The sequence below is a fragment of the Schistocerca gregaria genome, chromosome 4, assembly GCF_023897955.1.
Source record: "Schistocerca gregaria isolate iqSchGreg1 chromosome 4, iqSchGreg1.2, whole genome shotgun sequence".
Taxonomy (NCBI): domain Eukaryota; kingdom Metazoa; phylum Arthropoda; class Insecta; order Orthoptera; family Acrididae; genus Schistocerca; species Schistocerca gregaria.
In genome coordinates, this window is record NC_064923.1 from 735,901,665 (window position 1) to 735,927,629 (window position 25,965).

A 25,965-nucleotide genomic window follows, 5' to 3' on the forward strand; every position below is an offset into this window, starting at 1 on the left:
TATTCAGAGAAGCTGTAGAAATATACTAACACGGGAACAGCTTCAACAAGAAAGAGGAAAGCCTCAAGGCAAACAGATCATGGCTTCACCTGCTGTAACGAACGACTGTCGCAGGTAGCAAGAGGAGAATCGCTCCGGAAATGACCGCGGAGAAGCCCTCGGACGTTGGCACGCCAGGTACATGTAGTCTACGGCTGCGAGCTCGGCTCCAGTTCACCACCGGCAATGGAGGGTGAAGCTTTGACAATGCCAGCCACTCGTGCTGGCATTACGTCAGAAAAATCATCTGACGAGCGTCGGCCGAAGATCCAGAGACAGAATCCAAATGGCAGTTTGTCAACAAGTGGCCACGAAAGCCTTGGCCTTGAAGGAGTCTGACCCCTTTTTAATTCATTATTGTTTCCTCCAAGCACGATAGCGGAGCTTAAAATTTAATTACATTTTATTATCCGACTTTTTCGACTAATGTTATTTCGGAGCTCACGAGGGCTAACTATTCTGATTTGCTTATACAGTAGTGACTGAAGATTTTCTGTTCAACTGATGTCTCGTGAAAGAGTGCGCGACGTGCCATTTTCGTTTCTCTCTCGCTCTGTGTGGCGCTCTGCATGCGCTTTCGCGCAATGAATTAAAAGTCCCAGCAGAAATGACAGAGTAAACGTGAATCGTCTCTCTCACGTAACTTTTAGATCACCTGAGAAGATTATTATTATTTCTTCTTGGAGCTGACACTGCTTCGCGGTGCAGTGCTAAAACTAGGGGCTAGTTTTAGCGAAGACCCACTTTCGAATCCAGTTTTCAGTGCATTCTGAAAAACAGGACGTTCCAGTACGTACTTCCTCCAAAATGTTGCAAGCTGATGTGTATTTTAATCCTTGTTCGGCTGACCTGTTATTATGCTAGTACTTTCCCTATCAAGGCGACGCTTGCATATCTGTCACATACAAAAGAAATTCCCACTTGCTCGGTAGCGGTGTATGCACCGTTCGTTAACGTGTGTGTGGCGCACCTGAACCTCACAGCTTTCGCTTTTGGCTGGCCGCTCCCACCGTATTCGCCGAGCGCCACCGGCCCCTGACCTGCCGGCTATCGCGGTATCGGGACGGGGCTGCTGGCGCTGCCCCCGCAGCTAATGCCCTAATTGGTCACGCAGCGACGATCACACGTTAACGCGACGGGCTGCTACCCTCTCTTATCCGATGGAGGCTGTGATTGGGAACAGATTGTCCCCCAGATTACTGGGACCTTCACCCTGGTGAATCGCTAAACGACTCCCTCCGCTCGCTTTTTTTGCGTTGCCTGTCGTGTTTCTCACCCTGTGGTCTCCAGGAACACGTACAGGTTGCGGAGTGAGGTGTCTGGAAGCGCACCTATACTTACACAAGGTTATCAACATCTGAAAGCCCCGCTGGCGTGAGCACTTACTCCTCTGGAAGCAATTGAAGGATTGGTCTGAAAGTTGTGTAATTTCTAGGTACAACTTCTTTTTAATAACCTGGAAGACGAATCGTTAAGTGCAATTGGTAATTCAGTCTTATTCCTTTTTAATTTGTGCTTACGTGCGGTTGTGAAACATTTCTTTCTTTAAAAGAAAAAAAAAAGAAACACAAAACAAAAAGTTTCTTTCTGGAAATAGGAGGAGGAGGAGATTAGAGTTTAACGTCCCGCCGACAACGTGGTCATTAGAGACGGAGCGCAAGCTCGGATGAGGGAAGGATGGGGATGGAAATCGGCCGTGCCCTTTCTAAGGAACCATCCCGGCATTCGCCTGAAGCGATTTAGGGAAATCACGGAAAACCTAAATCAGGATGGCCGGAGACGGGATTGAACCGTCGTCCTCCCGAATGCGAGTCCAGTGTGCTAACCACTGCGCCACCTCGCTCGGTTTTCTGGAGATAACTCATGTAAAGTTACACTAACTTTTTCTTTTTTTCCCCCTTGCGTTAAGGCATTGTCGGGACGACGTTCCAATTTTAATTCTTAAATCCTTTGTTGTTCTACCCTTTTCTACCAGCATTCCTTCTCTCTTTTCTTTCTTCGTTTGGGTCATCTAAGGACCACGTACCAGTTTCAATGCTTCTTTCTTTGTTGTTATTTCTTTTTTCTCCCGTACTCTTTCATCTTTTGACTATCTATTCTTTTTCTCTCCTTGGACCATTTTGACCCTGTCTTCTTCTCCTTCCTACCTTGGAATCCTTCCATTTTTAACACTTTCCTCTTGAAACCCTCTCTTTCCGTTGCATCTTTTTCACTTATGTTGTTTCTTTCCAAATCTTTCCTAACTTCTCGAATCCAGGTTATTGTTGACCCTTTGCGACAAAGATATTTAAAAATCTCTTTGGTTGACCTGTTGCTGTTCATTCTGTATAAGTGTTCAAAAAATAGCGGTTGCCTCTTTTGTAGTGTTTCATTTATGTTTACTATGTTCCGATAAACTTCGCCATTGCTTCTTAGTTTCCATACCTCTGTATTTTTTGGTGGTCCAAGTACTTTTTGAATGATTTTTCTTTCTAGGTCTTCATGTTTGTGTAATTTGTAGTTCAGTACTAAACATTGACTTGCATAAAGACATTCTGCTGTTATTGCTGCAGCATTCCTTCATTGTTTCACTTTTTCTTTTTGCCTTCTTCAGATTATCTTCTGCTCGTTACCTTTTCTCTCCACTTTTTATGCCTTTCCATAAAAACCTGTTTTTCCAGCGGTTCTTCTATTGCGTTTCTTCGTCCCAAGTTTTTCCTAACATGTTCATTACAGGTGATTGTTAATTTGTTTCTGCTAAGACATTTGAAGAGCTACTTGAAGGGTCTATTGTCATCCACTCTGTAAATATGTCCAAAAAATTGTACTCTCATCTTCCTCATTGGTTTTGATATATTTTATATGTGCTCAGAACTTCGTCGCTGCTTCATTATTTTCAAAATCCTGTGTTTTTCTGAGGACATAATAGCTTCCATATAAATCTTCTTTTTAATATTTCTAATTCATCAAGCTTATAATTCTGTAAACGTAGGCTTCCGCAGGATTTGTCACAGCCAATAGAATTCTTCTGGGTTTGAGGCCGCATTGTCATCTGTAAAATTCCGACGTTTCGGCGTCTGTTGCAAGGCGCCTTCCTCAGGGTATATTGCTACAGTTAGCAATACACCCTGAGGAAGGCGCCTTGCAACAGACGCCGAACCGTTGGAATTTTACAGACGACAATGCGGCCTCAAACCCAGAAGAATTTTATTGACTTATAATTCTGATTTCACTACTTCATTGTAATGCTTTTAAGTTTGTTAGATATGCAGTTCTTATAGGTTTTTTTTATTTGTTTTGTTTTTGAGGTTAACTAAATATTGCATCTTATCCAGATGAAAATACACTCAAGTTCAGAAAAAATAGAACGCCTTGAACGACTAGAGATAGGAGATTAATATTCACAGGACATGTAAATCAGTATGTTCTGCAGAAATTATTAGCATTTGAACCATGGCGGCCCCCGGGTTCAATGTCAAGATAGATATCGTGGCGCAACGCCACCTACCGGTAAAATGTGCCTGCGGCCGTCGTCATCGTTATAAACCTAAGGTAAAGGATCAGTGTGACTTGAGCCGACGTGCAGGATGCCTCGCAGACGTATGCGTGAACAGTACCGTAAAATCAGTGAGTGTGAAAGAGGGCGTATTTTTGGAATGAGAGAATGTCATGCATCCATCCAGAAAATTACTGCTCGTGTGGGACGAAGTGTTTCCGTAGTGCAACGGGTGTCTGCATAATGGTTCACGGAAGGCCGCAGAACGCGACGAGATTGATCAGGTCGCTCTACCCGGACCAACCCCGAGAAGATTGCAGGGCAGATCTGAGTCCTCCTCGGCTCCAGTGCAATAGTATAACAATGTAATGCGTCGTACACTATCAGGGGTGACAGTCCGTCGCCGTTTATTACGGCGTGGTTTAAGTGCGCGTTGTTCACTTCATCCCCAGCCTTTGACAAATGTGCAAAAATATGCTAGATGGCAATGGTCTGTGGAACGAAGCCATGGAGACAGCAATGGCATCAGATAGTGTTTTTCGGACAGATACAGGTTCTGTTTATTTGAAAATGGTCGCCGCATTTTGGTTCGTAACAGACAAGGGGAGCGACACCACAGTGAGTGCATTCGCACAAGACGTACAGCCCCAGCACAAGGCTTTATCATGTGGGGTGCTGTTGGGTACAACCAGAAATCACTGTTGGTGCGTGTCCAGGGCACTGTGACCTATGACACCTACGTGAATGACATCCTGTGACCCTTTCTTCACACAGCCCCAGACGCCATTTTTAAGCAAGGCACTGCACGGCCACATGTTGCTGAACGAACACGAGCCTTCTTGGTATCACAGGATGTCAGCCTTTTGCCCTGGCCTGCGAGATCAGCAGTCCTGTCGCCAGTCGAAAACGTGTGGGATATGATGAAACGGTGGGTGCAGCTCTGTCACCCAGTGCCAACCACCGCAGAGGAACCATGGAACCAGGGGAATGCAGCACGGATTGGAATACCACAGCACGCCATTCGCGCTTTATATGCGCCGATGCCGTCACGCGTGGAACTCGTTATCAGGGCCCATGGAGGATCCTGTGCCTACTAGGCAATAGGGCACACGCTGAACCGAGAAGACTGGAATGAGAATCATTTCTCCAGAACATGCTAATGTACATGTCCTTTGAATATGAAAGAGATTTAAATCGTATTGAGTACATCCTGACTTAAATTTTCCTTTGTTCCGCTTATCTTCCAAAGCAATGCTGCGAGCGTTCATTACATAGAGCACGGCCGCTGCTTCCCTGTTACTTCTTAAAGTAAGCTGGACTTCAGTCTGAGCTGACCTTGATACGGAGGAGACTTTAGTTTCCATTTGCTCTTCAACAGAGCTTTAAATTACAAAGAAGTTTAACTTCAGAGTATATCGAAACGCAATGTTTTCAAGTTATTTCTTAGAGACAGCCGAGCTAAGTCCGGATCAGGTTCGTACATTTAAAAAGAGATATCTACAGTTTTATCCTGTACATGGTCTTCATCCAGATCTATCGTTCTGAAATGGTACTTAAAACACATTGTTTACTTTATTCACGATGGGTATATTTCAGTTATATTGATGTTATACATCTGACAAAATTAATAACTGAAATATCTTTATAATACCGCACACCTTACACCGTTTGTTGATATTCTTTGAAATAAAATTGAAAAATTCGGACGATTTTATAAAAAAAATGTACCAAGCAGGATTCGAACACAGTATCTCCAACGCGGTAGCCGTGAACCACCGCTGCGCTACGCTGACTTGCGCGGAATATATGTAATGTTGCAGGTATACAAATCGCCCAATGAACTTCAAAATCAATTTACTCAAAAAGCAAGGCCCGTCGCTAAAAAACCGGATAGCCAGGTACTCAGGTTAAGTGCCTCCACAACATATTTGATACGCATCAAAATCCGTGATTTACAGTATGGAGGGTCCCCTTGTGTGACTGTTGATAATACCTGCAACAATGATTTGACAACACTTTGTATTGCCCTAGCTAGTTACAGTCTGGAGATTGTCATTATGTGGTTACATTACTTTGGTAATGTTGCTCTTCCCTGTCATTTTGAGTACTGACGACAACTCTGATGAACTGTATGGGGAACATGATCACATGTGGAATAAGCATAAAAATCACTCTCCTATGCCACTTGTTTCCAAGCTGTATGCCCTGTGTCGTTACTATAGTGGTTTGTAAGTAAGAAGGCGGGCGCCCAATGGCGTCTGCGTGGAAGAAGATGAAGGATTCCTTGCAGGGTCGCCAGTGCGCTTTCTGTGTCTCAGTCCTATGCCACACACTCCAGACATCTCCAACCCTCGCACTGGCAATGCTGGTGTAAGCACCACACTAGATGGTTATTTATGCTTCTGGTTCTCCCTAGAACGATGCATATGCTCGGAATATTATAATATCGTTATGGTTGCGACATTGCCATCTTTGTGTACATATTTCCATCTGGTGAAATTTCTGGGTGTGTGGGCACTACTTCAGACTATGTGTGTAAATATACTTTAAAATAAAAGTGCATCATACAGTCTTCACTGCTGCATGATCAGAGGCAGTCAGCACTGGAACGGAATCATGCAGTTTATTCAACGATACCACCACCATCACAAGGAAATTTCATCGTTTGGAAAAAAGCAAATGTAAAATGTATTGTAACATAAAGTAGCCGTCTGAAGATGAACCTTTGAGTTCTAAACTGGGAACGGCGCTATTTAAATAAATAATTAGCATTATAGAAAGTGGCTCTAAACAAGATAGGACTCGTTCCCAGAAATGAATGTCCTGTTTGTAAAACTGCTGTTATGCATTCAGACCATCTACTGATATGCTCATATCTGAATGGAGAAGCATGCGAGAAAGTCAATTTCTGTAAATTATACAGCGAAATAATCAGCAGAATTGTATCAAATCGCCGGAAATTGTGTTCTAACTTTTTGCAAACTATACTTCATTATTACATTTAGTTTTCTAATTTAGTATGTATTCCTGCAAATTTTACTGAGAGGCCAGAAAGTGTGCGTTATTGCTTTTCTGTTACTTACGTTTTATTGTTATTATTATTTTGAAAATGTTTATGTGTGGAGGTATTAAAACATTCGCGTTGATATGCAGCGACATGTGAAAATATGTATTGTGGGATGATTTTCTAGTGTAGCCATATGTAACAACAACATTTTTTGCCTTAATTGACAGTGTCGTTTGTGACGGTGTTGCAGGTAAATCCCGAGGAGCCGGCCATCCCTCCGGACCCTGAACTCTGGCAGCGGAGGGACGAGTTTTTCGGCTGTGAGGACCAAGCTGCCGCGGCACCTCCGACGGTGCCGGCACAGCCCCAGGTGCAGAGCAGGCAGAAGCAGGACCAGCAGCAGAGCAAGAAGCAGGAGAAGCAGAAGCGCAAGCAAGAGCAGCAGCAGCAGAAAGCTAAGGAGGAACAGCAGCAGCAGGAAGAGCAGCCGGTGGTGGAGAGACGCAAGTCCGGCGGGCGAGCCAAGCGGGTGCGCAGCTACCTGAAGAAGTGCCGGCGGGCCGCCTCCGGGGGCTCGTCGTCGCCGCAGGGCGCGGAGGAGCCGGCCAGGACCTCCTCCTGGTACGTGGAGCACTACCACGTGGCGGAGCAGAGCCAGGAGCACGTGTGCGAGGAACACGTCTGCGAACTGCCACTCGACAGGGTCGAGGTGCTGCGGGCACGCGACCTGTTCGATGACTCCGTCGACGCGTCCGCCGAAGACGGGGAGGCGGCGGCCGGCGAGCTGGCGGCGCCCGACGCCGCCCGGGATGTGGCGCCGCGGGACGACGCGGAGGTGGTGCGAGACGCGAGGCAGGCGTCGTCCGGCAGCGGGAGGCGGCCGGTCGAGGAGCGACGCCTGCCGGACAGCGTAGAGCTGAGGCCGGGCCGAGGCGGGCCCGGAGACGTCCTGGACTCTAGGAACGAGGGCGGCACGGCACGCGGCGCGGCCGCCGTCGAGGGAGTTCCCGAGGATCGGACGAGCAGCACTGCAGACAAGTCGGTGAACGCGAATCTGGACGCAGAAAGAGCCGCAACGGAGGACCGCGACAGGTGCGAGCAGAGTGCGACCGCGAGCGACGGCGACGCCGCGCTGCCGGCGTCGGACGGCGAGGCCGTCGAGTGGCACGACGCCCGGTCCGAGACGCCGGAGCCCGCCGCTGCCCCCGGCGCCGTCGCCATAGAGACTCCCATCGCGCTGCCCGAGGTACGCCGTTCGCCTTACTGCCGCATCTAGCCACACTGCGCTTTCTGCCCGCCAACAGCTCCTGTTCAAACCTTCCCGTTCCTCTATACAGGGTGTTACAAAACGGTACGGCCAAACTTTCAGGAAACATTCCTCACACACGAATAAAGAAAAGATGTTATGTAGACGTGTGTCCGGAAGCGCTTAATTATCATGTTAGAGCTCATTTTAGTTTCGTCAGTATGTACTGTACTTCCTCGATTCACCGTCAGTTGGCCCAATTGAAGGAAGGTAATGTTGACTTCGGTGCTCGTGTTGACATGCGACTCATTGCTCTACAGTACTAGCATCTAGCACATCAGTACGTAGCATCAACATGTTAGTGTTCATCGCGAATGTGGATTGCAGTCAGTGCAGTGTTTACAAATGCGGAGTTGGCAGATGCCCATTTGATGTATGGATTAGCACGGGGCAATAGCCGTGCGCGGTACGTTTCTATAGAGACAGATTTCCATAACGAAGGTGTCCCGACATGAAGACGTTCGAAGCAATTGATGGGCGTCTTAGGGAGCAAGGAACATTCCAGCCTATGACTCGCGACTGGGGAAGACCTAGAACGACGAGGACACCTGCAGTGGACGAGGCAATTCTTCGTGCAGTTGACGATAACCCTAATGTCAGCGTCAGAGAAGTTGCTGCAGTACAAGGTAACGTTGATCACGTCACTGTATGGAGAGTGCTACGGGAGAACCAATTGTTTCCGTACCATGTACAGCGTGTGCAGGCACTATCAGCAGCTGATTGGCCTCCACGAGTACACTTCGGCGAATGGTTCATCCAACAATGTGTCAATCCTCATTTCAGTGCAAATGTTCTCTTTACGGATGAGGTTTCATCCCAACGTGATCAAATTGTAAATTTTCACATGTGTGTGCTGACGAGAATCCGCACGCAATTGTGCAATCACGTCATCAACACAGATTTTCTGTGAACGTTTGGGCAGGCATTGTTGGTGATGTCATGATTGGGCCCCGTGTTCTTCCACCTACGCTCAGTGGAGCACGTTATCACGATTTCATACGGGATACTCTACCTGTGCTGCTAGAACATGTGCCTTTGCAAGTACGATACAACATGTGGTTCATGCACGATGGAGCTCCTGCACATTTCAGTCGAAGTGTTCGTACGCTTCTCAACAACAGATTCGGTGACCGATGGATTGGTAGAGGCGGATCAATTACATGGCCTCCACGCTCTCCTGACCTCAACCCTCTTGACTTTCATTTATGGGGGCATTTGAAAGCTCTTGTCTAGGTAACCCCGGTTCCAAATGTAGATACTCTTCGTGCTCGTATTGTGGACGGCTGTGATACAAGACGCCATTTTCCATGGTTGCATCAGCGCATCAGTGATTCCATGCGACGGAGGGTGGATGCATGTATCCTCGCTAACGGAGGACACTTTGAACATTCCCTGTAACAAAATGTTTGAAGTCACGCTGGTACGTTCTGTTGCTGCGTGTTTCCATTCCATGATTAATGTGATTTGAAGAGAAGTAATAAAATGAGCTCTAACATGGAAAGTAGGCGTTTCCGGACACATGTCCATATAATATATTTTCTTTCTTTGTGTGTGAGGAATGTTACCTGAAAGTTTTTCCGTACCTTTTTGTAAGGCCCTACCCTATGAAACCTTCCCTTCGGATTCCTATCTCTTACTTAATACTAACAAATGAAACCTTCCCTCCGAAATTTATTCTCTTTCTCATTCTTCCCACACAAATTAAATTGCTGCTTATAAAAAGTGATTTTCAGATTATTTCGACGAAACATAGAATGTGTCGTCGTCGTGGCCCTCAGTCGTTACCTGCAACAACCCAAAACTGTTCGTTTCCTTTTTTACTGTTACTGGATCGCCATCTCGCTGCTACATCGAACTGCGACATGAACATACCGGGTGATTAACAAGTCAGTATAAATATGAAAACTCAATAAACCACGGAATTATGTAGATAGGGAGGTAAAAATTGACACAAATGCTTGGAATGACATGAGGTTTTATTAGAACCAAGAAAAAAAACACAAGTTCACAAAATGTCCGACAGATGGCGCTGGAGAGCAAAACGTCAGTGACTGCGCATGACAAAGGAGCTGTAATGAGAGAGAGAATCAGATGCGCCAGCAGTCACAGTATGCTGACGTTACCTGAAAATACTAAATACTAAATACTAGAATTGGTAAATGCTATAATCTCAAAAGGAAGCACATTTTCGTGTGCTAGTGAAGAGCACCACAGGATTCGATACTCCCTTACATTGACGAAACTGTAGCAGCAAGTTTCAGCAAATACTCCAGGAATGTATATCGAAGGGGTTGACCGGCTATAGCGTGACGTACTTGAAGTGTGCGTGAAAACGGTCGACGATGTCCAACTATGGACTTAAAGAATGACACTCCAAATACATACATAAAATCTCTACCAAAACAGGTCCACAGATACCACGCGCGAAAACAACGCCACACAGGCCACACATCTACATCTGCATCTACATGGATACTTTGCAAAACACACTTAAGTGCCTGGCAGAGGGATTATGGAACCACCTTCACAATATTTCCCTATTATTCCACTCTCGAACGGAGTGCAGCAGAAAACGAACACCTACATATTTCGGTGGCAGCTCTGATTTCCCTCATTTTATTATGTAGGTAGGCGTTAACAAAATATTTTTAGCGATAATACGAAACGTGCTGCCCTTCTTTGAACTTTCTCGACGTACTATCGTGTCTGGTAAGGATCTCACACCGCACAGCAGTACTCGAAAAGAGGACGGACAAGTGTAATGTAGGCAGGCTCTTTAAGACATCTGTTGCATCTTCTAAATGTTATGCCAATAAAACACAGAAGTTGATTTGCCTTCCCCACAACATTTTCTATGAGTTCTTTCCAATTTAAGTTGTTTGTAATTGTAATTCCTAGGTATTTAGTAGAATTTACGGCCTTTAGAGTTGACTGATTTATCGTGTAAGCAAAGTTTAACGGATTCCTTTTAGAAGTCATGTGGACGACTTTACACTTTTCATTATTTAGAGTCAATCGCCGGTTTTCGCACAATACAGATTTCTAAATAGTTTTGCAATTTCTTTTGATCTTGTGATGAGTTTACTAGACAATATACGACAGCATCATCTGCAAACAAACAAAGACAGCTGCTCAGATTGTCTCCTAAATCGTTTATATAGATAAGGGATAGCAAGGGGAATGTAACACTGCCTTGGGGAACGCCAGAAATCACATACTTCTGATTTACTCTATGACTTTTCGTTAGTTACCACGAAATGTGACCTCTCGGAAGGGAAATCACGAATCCAGTCACATAACTGAGACGATATTTCACATTCACCAAATTTGACTACAAGCCGCTTGTTCAAAAATGGCTCTAGGCAATATGGGACTTAACTTCTGAGGTCATCAGTCCCCTAGAACTTAGAACTACTTAAACCTAACCTAAGGGCATCACACACATCCATGCCTGAGGCAGGATTCGAACCTGCGACCGTAGCGGTCGCGCTGTCCCAGACTGTAACGCTTAGAACCGCTCGGCCACCCCTGGCGGCCGCAAGCCGCTTATGTGGTACAGTGTCAAAAGCCTAGAAATCTAGAAATACGGAACCAATTTCAAATTGCTTGTCAGTAACACTCAGCACTTCGCATGACTGAAGAGCTATTTGCTTTTGACAAGAACGATTTTTCTAAATCCGTGCCTGGCCTTTGGTTTTTTTTGGGTCAACTTTCTTGTTATTTATTATGTGGTCCCCTGCACTCAATACCTTGTCAATTGATTCTGCCTGTGAGAAAACAATGAAGGCAAACCCTCTTGACCTACCAGTGCTTGGGTCAGTCTTTACATTAATACTCTCAATCTCACCATATGTTTGGAAGTGTTCCCTAAGTTCCTTGTCAGTTGTTTCCCAACTGAGGCCACCAACAAACAATTTCCTGTCATCGTCTCTTCCTGGTGCTTCCGCGCTACCGCTGTCTGCTGGCGCATCACCACCACCTCCGCCAGCCTCATTTGTTCCTTCGCCTTCACCATTAACTTGTTGCTGTTGCTGCTGTTCGTCAGACTGGAATTTCTGTTCACCACCGTCCTGCTGATACTCTCCATTTCCCATCTCATACTCCTGATTTTCAGCCATCTCTGATCTCTGATTCTCTCACACGTCTTCACTCTACGACCGCTGGAGTTGAAGTAATTCATATTGTTCGAACACAATATATGTCCCAAAGTCATGCTGCATATCGACGTTAATGATACGGGCCTATAATTTAGTGGATTACTGCTACCACCTCTGTTGAATATTGTGTTACCTGTGCAACTTTCGGTCGGCCGCTGTGGACGAGCGGTTCTAGGCTCCTCATTCCGGCCCCCCGCTGCTGCTATGGCCGCAGGTTCGATTCCTGCCTCAGCATGGATGTGTATTGTCCTTAGATTAGTTAGGTTCACGTAGTTCTAAGTCTACTGGAGTGATGACCTCAGGTGTTAAGTCCCATAGTGCTCAGAGCCATTTGAACTATTTTTAGACCCTCACCGCTGCCTCACCACTACGTCCTCCACTTCACAAGGTCGCGACGATAACCCGAGAGTTGGAAGAGAAGCCACTCCTCCCCTTCTTATAGCTTGTTATTGAATTCTATAGCTGTCTGTTACTTGTAGCTCCGTGCTCTTGAAGATAAGTGCTAAGTACTTCTGTTTATCGCTTCACAGACACTAATTAACGTAGAGGCACTGCACCGTCATTGTGAACGATCTCTGCGTATCCGTGCAGCGTTGTTATTGAACACCGAAACGATTTTAGGAAATAACCGCTCTGAGTACCCCCACTATCTCTGCGATTAACGTCGCCTGACATGTCCGACAAATCGCCCGCCTCGGCCGTGGCGTGCTGTGGAAGTGGTGGTCGTGCCGGCCGGGACGGGACCCAGTAGCGGTGATGGAGCACCCGTGAGGCGGTGCGGTGCGCCTGTCGCACGGATGGATGGGCCCGGCGCAGATAGCAGCCGTATGTGGCGCCGGCGCGGCCAGGGCGCTAGCATTCGGAGGCTCGCTCTCTGTGCGCCGGTCACGACCCACGGCGCCAGTCGCTTCGCTGATCGCCTTGTAACTCAATCAGTTGAGCGCCGTCAACCTGCGGGTTTTAGCAGTATCCGCAAAGGAAATCCAGCACTTTATTGTCTGTTTCCAGTTCCAGGGTACACCATAACTAATACGCGTCGAAAACATATCGGTGAAAGGACACGGTCCAGTCACATTAATACGAGGGTCACTCCAAACGAAATGCACACAATTTCTTTAAATCCATCTTTTATTCTACATGTTTGAAAGTTTACAGCGTGTAGATAAATCGTTTAGGAACAATATTTTCATTTCTCCACATAATTATCATCCCTCTCAATTGCCTTACGCCATCTTGGAACCAACGCCTGTATACCCGCACGGTAAAATTCTGGACCAACCTGTTGGAGCCACTGTTTGGCAGTGTGCACAAGGAATTCATCATCTTCAAATCTTGTTCCACGAAGAGAATCTTTCAGTTTCCCAAGGACATAATAGTCACATGGAGCTAGGTCAGGACTGTAAGGCGGGTGTTTCGGTGTTGTCCATCCGAGTTTTGTGATCGCTTCCATGGTTTTTTGACTGACATGTGGCCGTGCATTGCCGTGCATTCCTGCTTTTGCCGAAGTGGTCGAACACAACTCAGCCGAGCTTGAAATTTCTTCAGTGTCGTCGCATATGCATCAGAATTTATGGTTGCTCTACTTGGCATGATGTCCACAAGCAAGAGTCCTTCGGAATCGAAAAACACCGTAGCCATAACTTTTCCAGCAGAAGGCGTGACTTTGATTTTTTTTTTCCTTGGGTGAATTTGCATGATGCCACTCCATTGATTGCCTCTTCGTCTCTGGTGAAAAATGATGGAGCCATGTTTCATCACCTGTCACAATTCTTCCAGGAAATTCATCTCCACCATTCTCGTTCTGTTCCAAAAGTTCGCTGCATACCGTTTTTCTTGTTTCTTTGTGAGCCATTGTCAACATCCTGGTAACCCACCTGGCACAAACCTTTTTTAACTCCAACACTTTCAGTATTCTGCAAACACTTCCTTCCCCTATCGCAACGTAGCGTGACAATTCGTTCACTGTGATGCGTCTGTCAGCAGTCACCAATTCGTTAACTCTCTGCACATTGTCTGGAGTGTGTGCAGTACGAGGCCTGCCGCTGCGAGGACAATCCTCAATATTGCCGTGCCCGCTTTCATCACGTAACCTGCTTGCCCACCGACTAACTGTACTGCGATCGACAGCATCATCTCCATACACCTTCTTCAACCTCTTGTGGAAGTTTCCCACTGTCTCGTTTTCGCAGCACAGGAATTCTATGACAGCACGTTGCTTCTGACGAACGTCAAGTGTAGCAGCCATCTTGAAGACATGCTGTGACGGCACAACGCACGGGCGCAGGTTGAACAAAGTTTGAAAACAAGCCGGAAGGATGTATCTACACACTGTATAACTTTCACACATGCAGATTGAAACCTGTATTTTTACAAAAATAGTGTGCATTTCTTTTGGAGTGACCGTCGTATAACAACCGCATTTTTTCTTTTTATTTTTTTTACATTATTTTTTTAAATTATTGTATTTATACATGTTAACCCACTACCTAAATACATTAGTGGGTACTAATTTCATACTTCATATTTTTGCACCTGTTATTTGTACACTAGAGGTAAGTACTTATAATTACTCTACCACTACAGGGATCTCTAGTCTTCTAGTTTTTAATTTCTACCTGTGTCTGAATTTTGGTTATTATTATTTATCTTTCTCTAAATTCTGTTAGTATTAAGATACATCTACTTTCTCCTAGTAGCCTATGCTACCGGCAGCTTTACAGGTGTGCCAGTGATCTATAAACTTAATTGTTGTTGGCCTTGCCTATCGAGGTAACCCCAGTGGGCGTAACCCTGGCACTCGGCTGACCGATGACTTCGTATCGCTGCAGTCTGTACTAAGAAGCGTTATCCCATCTTTCTACATTCTAACCTATTTCTTATATCTAACGTCTCGGTTGGCCCGTGTCTTGATCGGTAGGTAAGGCACACCCTCCCACCTAATCCAAGGCAAGGCGGATCCCAGCCGTGAAGCGGCTGGCAAAGTCCAGGCCCGGCGGAAGAGGGAAGGTGCACGGAGTCTAAGTCTGTTACTGGTTGTTCCTCAGAAATTCCCTAAGGACCTTTCTTGAGATCCCATCTGAAAGCTTATTTAAGGCACTGAATGTGTCCTCTTGCCTAAGCAGGCGGTGCGTGTCGTTGTTTGGAAGTTGTTGTCTTAGTTGATTTGCAACGTCATCAAAGAGGGGGCACTCATACACCACATGTTCTGGAGTGACTTGCATAGTGCCACACTCACACGTTGGTGTAGCCCGCTTCCCAAACCTACACAGGTATGTCGGATAGGACCCATTTCCAGTAAGGAAGTGCAGCAGTCCTCTCGTAGATTTGAGGTATGTGAGCTTTAAGCGAACCTCTATATCTGGCAATAGCTCATAGGTTCTGCGCCCCGTTTCCTCATTATTCCACTGATCCTGTCATAGTTCTAACCCACTCCTTTTTATTGCAAGCCTGTTCCCAACATGAACTCCCATTATTTCCATTATTTTTGCCTCCTCTCCTTCTTCACCCAGCACCAGGCAGCCTGCTCCCTAATTTTGATATCTAGTGGACAGATCTCCATTAGCAATAGAAGCGCCCCTCCAGGAGTTGTCCTGTATTCTCCTGCTGAAAGCAGAAGTATATTTCGCTGGACCCTTCTTACGGCCATGGCAGGCATGACCCTCGTGAGTGTGTGTGTCCAGACTCCTGATCCGTATCGTACTATCGATGTTAGGATGCTGTTGTGTTAAAGTTTGATTAGGTCTGGTGGAAGATGGAAACGTTTGTGACCTATTCCGATAAGGTTGTTTAGCAATACCAGAGAGCTTTGAGATTACGGTATCAATGTATGATGTGAAATTCCACCTCTCATCGAAAACCACACCTAGATATCGGGCCTCACGGCGCCGAAGAACTGGTGAGCCGTTAATTCTTATTGTTGGGTTTCTGAGAAGTTGATCTTTAAGTAGCAGATATGTTGACTTACTAGGCGCGATTGTCATTTTTGCCTTTCGGCACAATGCAGTCAGAATAGTTTATGGCTCTCTCTACTTTCGGCTCTAAATCCTCGCGGCTCCGGCCGCCAACCAGCAGGAGGAGGTCGTCAGCGTAGGCTATGACCTCTAGCACATCGTCAGTGCTCTTTAGGTCTTCGAGAAGTGGCTCCATATAGGTGTCCCAAAAGAGACGTCCCAGGACGGAGCCCTGAGGACATCCTTTGGTTACTTTCTTACTGACTTTGCAGCTAGGGGCAGATAGTGAGACCTCCCTGTCTGCACAATAGCTCCTCAGACGACCACCGCATTTGATCGACTTCAACGGGCAATAACCACTCACCGGTGGTAGGTGGCAGCACTAGCAGCGAAAGGTATATGAAGTATGATGGGGGGACGCGGAAAACAGCGCAGTCGTTGTCGTTATGCGGACATGAAGCGATGTATCTGACGCCCAATGGGATATGATCATTGGCTGTCACCCCAAGGCTGGAAGGGTTCCCAAAACGGCTAAGTTTGTAAACTGTCGGAGTGCCGCCGTGCTTAAAGTATACCGTGCATGAGAAAATGGCGCGATCCAAAACCAGCGCGGAGGCAACTGTGGTGCAGCAAGGACCATGGGTGACAGAGGTGAGCGATGGCTGCGGAGCTGGGTACGGACGAATAGAAGTGCAACTCTTAAGCAGCTCACCGCCAAGATGAACCAAAGGTCTACCAGCAGTCCAGCAGTGTCTCCTCAACAACTGTTCAGCGAACGTTGCTGCGTATGGGCCTCTGCAGCGGGCGACTGGTTCATGCACACATGCGGCGACGAAGGCTCGAATTTGCACGCTGGTGGCGCAACTGGACGTCCACTGAGTGACCACAGGTGGCCTTTCAAGATGAATAACGTTTTCTGCTCCATTGGACAGGACCATTGGCGTGTACAGCCCTGCAACAATCGTCAGAAAGTTGCAGGCTTGAGTAGGAAGCGTTATGGTCTCCGAATGTTTTTGTGTCATTCCGCTGGTGATTTCATCATTCTGGAACCCACAGTGGATCAACCAAAGCATGCATCTATCCTTGCACACCGTGTCCACCACTATATGCAGTTTGATTTTGCCCCGCCGATGGTATCTACCAGCAGGACAATGCAACGTGCCATACAGCTCTGTGTGCCCATGCGTGGTTCGAAGAGCTCGAGCATAAGTTTACCGTACTCCCCTGTCACCAATCTTCCGGGATTTAAGCCTCGTCCGGCCGAAGTGGTTCAAATGGCTCTCAGCACTATGCGACTTAACTTTTGAGGTCATCAGTCGCCTAGAACTTAGAACAAATTAAATCTAACTAACCTAAGGACGGGAAGCAGTGGTTGGCAAGGGAGTGAGACAGGGCTGTAGCCTCTCCCCGATGTTGTTCAATCTGTATATTGAGCAAGCAGTAAAGGAAACAAAAGAAAAATTCGGAGTAGATATTAAAATCCATGGAGAAGAAATAAAAACTTTGAGGTCCGATGGCATTGTAATTGTGTCCGAGGCAGCAAAGAACTTGGAAGAGCAGTTGAACGGAATGGACAGCGTCTTGAAAGGAGGATATAAGATGAACATCAACGAAAGCAAAATGAGGATAATGAAATGTAGTCGAATTAATTCGGGTGATGCTGAGGGAATTAGATTAGGAAATGAGACAAAGTAGTAAGGGAGTTTTGCTATTTGGGGAGCAAAATAACTGATGATGGTCGAAGTGGAGAGTACATAAAATGTAGACTGGTAATGGCAAGGAAAGCGTTTCTGAAGAAGAGAAATTTGCTATCATCGAGCATAGATTTAAGTGTCAGGAAGTCGTTTCTGAAAGTATCCGTGTGGAGTGTAGCCATGTATGGAAGTGAAACATGGACAATAAATAGTTTGGACAAGAAGAGAATAGAAGCTTTTGAAATGTGGTGCTACAGAAGAATGTTGAAGATTAGGTGGGTAGATCACGTAACTAATGAGGAGGTATTGAATAGGATTGGGGAGAAGAGAAGTTTCTGGCACAACTTGACTAGAAGAAGGGATCGGTTGGTAGGACATGTCCTGAGGCATCAAGGGATCACAAATTTAGCATTGGAGGACAGCGTGGAGGGTAAAAATCGTAGAGGGAGACCAAGAGATGAATACACTAAGCAGATTCAGAAGGATGTAGGTTGCAGTAGGTACTGGGAGACGAAGGAGCTTGTACAGGATAGATTAGCATGGAGAGCTGCATCAAACCAGTCTCAGGACTGAAGACCACAACAACAACAACAACAACAACCTAAGGACATCACACACATCCATGCCCGAGGCAGGATTCGAACCTGCGACTGTAGCGGCCGCTCGGCTCCAGACTGTAGCGCCTAGAACCGCACGGCCACTCCGGTCGGCTGGCCGAAGTGGCCGAGCGGTTCTAGGCGTATAGTCTGGAACCGCGCTACCGTTGCGGTCACAGGTTCATATCCTGCCTCGGACATGGTTGTGTGTGATGTACTTAGGTTATGTTAGGTTTAAGTAGTTCGAAGTTCTAGGGGACTGATGACCTCAGAAGTTAAGTCCCATAGTGCTCAGAGCCATTTGAACCTATTTCCAATTTAATCAAGGCTTCGGTTCCACAACTTTGTTAAGACCTCGTCTGCCAACTTACCCAGCGGAGGTGAAAAGCGGCGAGAGAATGGGCGTTTCGTAGAATAACATTGCGGGCGTCGAAAAACCAATGAGCAACAAATGAACGTCAAAGGGCGTATTGTAGCGGGCGCCAAGGATCGAATTCAGCTCTAAGCGGCGGTGCGACACCAAGGTAGGGACTACTCGCGTAAACACAGCTCGCGCCACCTGAAGAAGACGACAGATTCGGTTGTCGAAAGGCCATCTAGACAAAAGCAATTATTACCTCAGCTGAACACCCGATAAAACATAATCAATTGTTCTGCTTTATCGCCGTGGTCTGTGAACTCTTTTAGGGATCCTGTTAGTCAAGAAGTGCAGGTGCTCGTTACAGCAACGAGAGCTGGTAGAGGAAGCCATTACCGAGTCCCTTTATCACTGCACTTCTCTCAGTGCAACGCAGCAAGAATTGGCCGCTTATCCACGGAGCACAGACGATGCCACTTTTTCAACGGTCTCGACAATTATGTCCTCTATTGTAAATGGTTGCTCGCCTATTGACCCATGTCTGACTTCATATGACATCGTTTGCTGAGCTGTGACCTTGGAGTTCAGTTGCACGGACGGAAAGGGTTTTCTTCTGGTGTACTCAGGGAACCTTTCCGTTTCGGAATGTGAGTTTTTGTTTCGTATCTGTAGCTGACTGCGGCATGGTAGTGTGGACTCTAGAACCATACTTGCTTTGTTCCTGCGTTGTTCCTGACGATGAGAGAGAAGGGTGCCAGCGGAGTCGCACCAGGTATGCAGTTTGAGATCAACGTCCACAATAGACGGACGGATCACCTGGAGCAGTGTCACATGCCGTCACTCAGCCAGAGACTGCGGAGATATTTAGGATTAAATCCAGTGCATTGAAACGTAGCCTGATGGTCAGAAAGATTACACCACCAATATAATTTCGTAGGCTTTCACGCCAAGTGTAAATTTGAATAAAATCATTTTGGGTGTTAGGCCACGTCATTATGAAAAACTAAAACTACTAAAATTATGACGTTTCGCCCGACTTCGCAGCTGCTTCTTCAGGGCGATTAAGTACACTTCAATGCCCTGAAAACAATCTTTGCAAATTCTGTCGAAACGTCAGCATTTTAATTTTTTAGTGTGTCATAATGGCTAGAGCTAACACCCAAAATGTTTTTATTCAAATTACAAAACCAGTTGTCCTTTTCCAAACAAGCAGTGACATGTAAATTTTCTTCCACTACCAGGATTCACTGAATCGAGTGCTACCACACTAGGGCGTTTAGCGATCTCGATCGCAGGTGTAAATGCTTCTTGCATCAATGCAGGCAAACAGACAAGATGCTACTTACAAATATAACGCTTGTCTGAATGAATAGCCTTTTGTGCAAAATTTTTTGCTGCCGACCATCCGACTTAACCAACGTATTTTTTCCACCAATCTCGTTCGAGTGTCCTGGAAATTTTATTGATAATTTATATCACTAATGGTGGTATGCAATTTTCGGATGACTCTTTCATATTGCTCTAGCTTAGACATAAGCATACATTAATTCAGTTTGATATCGTCACTAGTATGAAATACCTCAGAGTTAGTAGGACACATCGGAAAAGAAGGTTATGTTTCTCTTTCCCTCAAAAGTATATTACTGCCTTAAGTTCCGTAACTTTATTTGTAGCTGCAGCAATCAAATGAAGCGCCGCTTGGAGAGAGAGTGCGACAGCGGTAGTAACTAATCCCAACGAACGTTTCTTTAAATTCGTTATCTGCTCGAATGGTCGTCGCTGTCCGCCAAAAGATATTGGCCGATAGCCCGTGAAATATAATCTCGTGAGGGAACTGCCAGACAATCAGGGCCCTAATCGCCGAGCTCTTCCGGGAAATTGTTCAGATGTCGTGACGGCGGGCAGTCACGTTTGCATAAAACTTCAATAAAGTTTATCTTTGTGAATTCACGAGTTCATGCGGAATAAGAAACAGGTTGGCGGCATAAACAAGCTATCACACTGATTGTTACTTCTGCTTCTGCAAACAACTCCTGCGGAGCCGGAACGGAGCAACTTTCTGTTTTGACGCAACTGCCGAGCGCGAGTAACAATTCTTTATGTTGCCGGAGATACGTATCATTGTTCGGAAAGAACATGGACACGGGTATCATTAGTATACCGCCACTGTGTCGTGTTCGGGCATAGAGGTTGTGTGAGGCGGGGTTGGGGGTAGGGAGAGGAGAAGTCTTAAATGCTTGTATAAAACACAGGGAAAGTTAATTTAAAAATGTGAACCATGTACACAGTATGTTCTAAATTTTGACATTTCGAATGACGTTTACTTGTGTCTTGATATCTCGAAGATGAGATAGGAAGGGTGTTCCCATTCGGACGTGTACATTGCCAGAGCTCTGTACTTTTTCTTGTTCTTCCTAGCTTAGACCCACGGTCAATAGAGTTAGTTTTGTTTATCAACATACTATACTTATTTCGATCTGGTATGTCTTCTGAACGTAGCTGAGCTCCTTCAGTGAGGTTATCTGTCCACAGTTTCTTTGGTCCTCCTTGTTTCTTTATCCATCAAAAATGAGCTGCTTTGTAGACTTTAGACTGCCATGCGCTGTGCTGTTCTTTGTACGTTCGAGTACCATCGAAAGTGATTGGCTAAATGGAGGTCTGCTGTCTGATGGTGCTGTACCTTACGCAGTCTGTCAAAATCAGGCATGTTATGCGCTACGGCACGACAGATATGGATTTCTTAGTGGTATTTTGCAGTGTTGTACGCAGTGGTAGATTATTCCACAGGCAATTTGGAGCAGGATGTTTCTGTCACGTAGAACTCCTCTGTATTTTCGCCGTTGCATCCCTGTTGCATTTACTCGGTATCATACATCATTTGTGCCAGCATCACTTTGCATAAAGGGTTCCAGGTACTTCAGAGTTCGCGTTTTATTTCTCTTTATTTCTCTCGTGCGACGGTGTGCGTGAGAAGAATAGACGGCTGAGATGACAAAGAAGATTCCTTTTTTCAGCCGGTTTCACAGAATCTAGGTCCTTATAAATACACGCCTTGTATAAATCCTGTGGCTACTTTTTTGACGCTTTTTCGCAGAGAAAATTGTTGGTTATTAAGCCCCGCTTTCAAGGAAATCTTAGATTTTCTGGGAGAGAGAACCGGTGACTATCATCTCTATAATCCCCAACCTTTGTGAGAACGCCTTGACTTATTTAGTCATGTATCTCATGCAGTCTGTTCTTATTCCAGCTCTGGTAATAGGAGTATGGGATGTGACCCATCAGAAAGTAGATCAAATCCTGATTATGTTGATGTAATTAACTTTCAGCGCCTTCTTGATATGGCGTTGACTATTTATCAACGTTTCAGAATAGTGTGTGAAATAATTGGTAGCTTACACGAAATATCTCTGTATGCGCGGCCTTTCGGGCCTCCATAACTGCTGAACCACAGCTGAAAAGTAGCGGTTTTTCGAGTGATTTTATCTACACTGAAGAGTCAGTTGTGGATATTTCTGGCAAGTATATACGAGAGCTATTCGGAAATTAAATTCTGATGAGTCGCGAAATGAAAACCAATGTGCAAAGCAAAAATATCTTATTTGCGATAGTAAGCTACACCTTACAACTACTTCACTACATAGTCCGACTTAGACATTTGTCGTAGCGTTGTATCAATTTTGCAATACCTTCGTCATAGAAGGCAGCCTCCTGCGCTTTCCGCCAATTCTCTGTGCTCGTCTATAGCTCGTTGTCTGTGCTAAAATGTTCCCTCACAGTAGTCGGTTCATGTTATCAGAGATGATAGTCACGACGAGAGAGCTCTGGGCTGTGTTGTAGGTGATCAAACACTTCCCATCGAAACCGTTGCAGGACCATCACGAAGAACGAAACGCATGACAGTTACGTTATGCGGGTTGCACGTCATCAGGCGAAATTTCTCACCAGGCTCTCAAACTTGGCGAGAGACATTATTTTCTAGGCATCTGTACGCGCTCATTGTGCGCTCAGGACTGAAAAGAGCAACGTGCCGTGATCGACGAGCATCCTAGAGACACTACCCAGCACAACTGTGTAAAACTTCGCTGTATTTTCAGAGTGGTTTCCATTTCCTGACTGATCGGAACTTACTTTCCATATAGCCCTCTTAGTTAACAGCACAGATGTAGTTACTGTAAAGGAGTCATACATTTTCCAGTCATAAACATTAAGAGCCATGTTTCTAAGACTAGAAATTTTTCAGCCATGCTTTGTGCGCCATTTTGAAGTTACTGAATGGAAACGGCAGCCGTTGATACACGGTGACGTCCCGGGACGCGCGTCGTGCAGAATTGACACTGGTGGTGTTCTCCAGTTTCCTTGCCTGTCTCGAGAAACGCTGGATGCAAATGAGCCCTTACTCGCTCTAGGCGGAATGTCTCCCTTCAGGGTCGTGATGTGGCATCACGCTAAGAACCGCTGGTTTTTACGGCGGTCGGCCGCGTGATTTGCGATCTCAGAGTGCGTTCTCTGGATCCTCGCTTCCTCATTGTGCTTCGTGCTGTTCGGTTGCGCAGAAAGGTGAACCTCTAGTTACGTAAGTGACGCCAGACAAGGCAAACATTTCTCTCTAAAGATACGAAACTGATGATGTAAATGGTTTTTTAGGTTTTTATAACGCTCTATTCTCCACATTCTCTAAGAAGAGTTGTGTTATCTAATCTCCATAGTCGGGTAGGTAATCTCTGTAAATTGCTTTAAATGCACACTATAAAAATATCGAAATCAGAATGTTGCAACAAAGACTGAGAAACTTGCTAAACTCAACGTGCCCCTGCTCTCTTTCCTCAAACATTTAATTTTTGTTAGGAAATGACATCTTTGTTCCTTTTGTCGGTATATGTGCTAGTACGGACGAACTATGCCCCATGTCAATGCCCTTCTTCTTCTGCTCGTCTTACAGTTTAATTTCAATACATTTTTCTGTCTTTTCCAGGGTTAATTTTAGCGTACGGTGTCTTCTGCGTTCGTGATGTAATAACATGATTGAACTTTGTGATCGGATGCCCCTTCCTGTTACCAAATCGTCAGTTAATCTAACAGAGGGAAGTGTTCTGTGCCCTCTGTCGGTAATTCGTGTCACCTTTCGTCTGTATGTTAGCGTACTGGGTATCGTATTTTCCCAGGCCGAGGCTGGGGACCAGCCCAGCGTTTGCCTAAGCGAGCGTGGAAAACCACCGTAAAACAGAATGGACGATGCACTCGGCTCTCTAACGCCCAAGTCAGCGCTCTGCGCGCTAAGCTATACCGTCAGTTCACTTAATGACGTACACCAATTACCCAGTTTGTCTTCCTGATTACCACTTTCCGATATGTGACATAATAAATTTTTTTACAGTTATTTGTCTGTACTGGCATTCCAGCACTAAGCTAAATAAGTCGAAATTTTTACATTATATTTAAAAGAACTTATACAAAAAAGGCGTACACGTTTTGTCGTTAATTCTTAAAGTAGCTGATTTGTACTGGTGACCTTGCCTCATAACCTGTCGGCAGACGACAGCTCGGGCAATGTGGGTTCTTCTGGACGAGTTCATTCTGTAAGCTAGGGTTAGTCAATTACTATCCGCAATTTAGTTATATTTTTGTTTATTTTGGTAGTACTGTCGTTTTACGCTGATGACGCAGGCTTTGTTTATTTGTTGTTCTATCTTTGCAATTTTCAAGTACTATTTTAGTTTCGTTATCACTGCCGTGCTGTTAATCATGGTTGCTCCGCTGTCTATTTGCGCCAAAGAAGAGCAACGCTCAGTGATCCGTTTTTTTTGCGGTCGGAAGGCGTATCACGGGCCGAAATTCATCGACGACTTTCGGTATAGTATGGGAACAGTATTTTACCGCAACGGAGTGTCTACGAATGGATTGAAAAATTCCGAAATGGTCGCACATGTGTTACGCACGATGAGGGAGCCGGACGACCGTTTACCGCCACAAATGAAAAAACCATTGAGCGTTCACGTGAAATGATTCTCGTAGACAGACGATTAACTATTTAGGAAATGGCACATCGTCTGAAAATTAGTCGCTGTTCTACTTACGAAATCATACACAACGGACTTAGGTTTTATAAAGCTGGTGTAAGATGGATCCCAAAACAACTCACACAATTGCATAAGCAAACGTGATTGGACATCTGCAATAAACATGTGGATCGCTGTGGTAACGAAGGGGACAACTTCTTAGACAGGATCATTACTGCTGACGAAACATGGATCCGTCATTACGGGCAGAAGAGTAAACACCAGAGTACTGAATGGAAGCATCCAAATTCGCCGTGCAAGAAAAAGTTCAAGACCCAGCCGCCCGCAGGAAAACTAATGCTTACGGTTTTTTGGGACGCAGAAGGATCCAATACCGGAACATTATGGGGAAAGGGGCACAACAATAAACAGTGTACGTTACAGTGAGTTGCTTACTGCCAGGCTAAAGTCTGCAATTCGAAGCAAACGCCGAGGATTGCTGTCAGAAGGTGTTGTGTTGTTTCACGGCGATGCCCGTCCGCATACCGCTGCCCACACTGCCGAAACGCTCCAGACACTCAAATTTGAAGTACTGGGTCATCCTCCATATAGTCCCGATCTTGCCCCCTTCTGACTGTCACTTGTTTGGTCCACTCAAACAGGCATTTAGGAGCCGTCGATTTACCTTGGACGAAGCAGTGAAAGAAGCGGTACATTCCTGGCTCGCAGGCTCAACTGAGAATCTTCTTTTATGAGGGCATCAGGAAGCTTGTGCAACGATGGACCAACTAAGCTGAAACACAAGGAGACTATGTCGAAAAATGATGTTCTTGTGTGTATCCTATTTGATAGCAATAAAATCTTTATAACTACTTTGCGGGTAGTGATGGACTTACCTTCGTATTACTAATTTGTCAATTAAAGCTACATACTGAAACTACCCTTCTACCTAATATCACAAAAATCTAATAAGGATGACTAATTGTAATAAAAAGCCTGAGAGAGGGCTTGAAAGGAAGAATAGGAAGCAGAAAGAAACAGTGCGATTTATCATTGTTAGATGTAAGCGACAAATAAGGTTAAGTAATCTCAGTGCCTAGGTAATTTACGTCCGGTTTCCTTTTCTAACTGGCTTCAGGAGCCTCTGTGAGCGTAAAGCAAGTCGACAGTGAACATTGGTGTTTCTCTTTCACCAGATGCATGGCATGTGCGGTACGGCAGATTCAGTCCTCCTTTCAGAATTGATTTCGGATGCGAGTGTAGCTGGACTTTGGAAAAAAAGACAAGCTGACAGTTCACTGAGACCTATTTCCATTCGTTTCTGTGCTACTGTGGAGTAATTGCCCTCGCTCAAGCCACGTCACATCCTCCACGTCCTTCTGTCCTG

At 45.6% G+C, this 25,965-nt stretch overlaps 1 protein-coding gene across 1 annotated transcript in view; it reads left to right on the forward strand.

The window, feature by feature from the left end:
• LOC126267893 (uncharacterized) overlaps positions 1-25,965 on the forward strand; it is a 900,836-nt gene that overhangs the window by 713,213 nt on the left and 161,658 nt on the right. Inside the window, exon 2 of the mRNA XM_049973203.1 lies at positions 6,772-7,767. Coding sequence (XP_049829160.1) covers positions 6,772-7,767 — 996 coding nt within the window. The remainder of the gene's footprint in view (positions 1-6,771; positions 7,768-25,965) is intronic.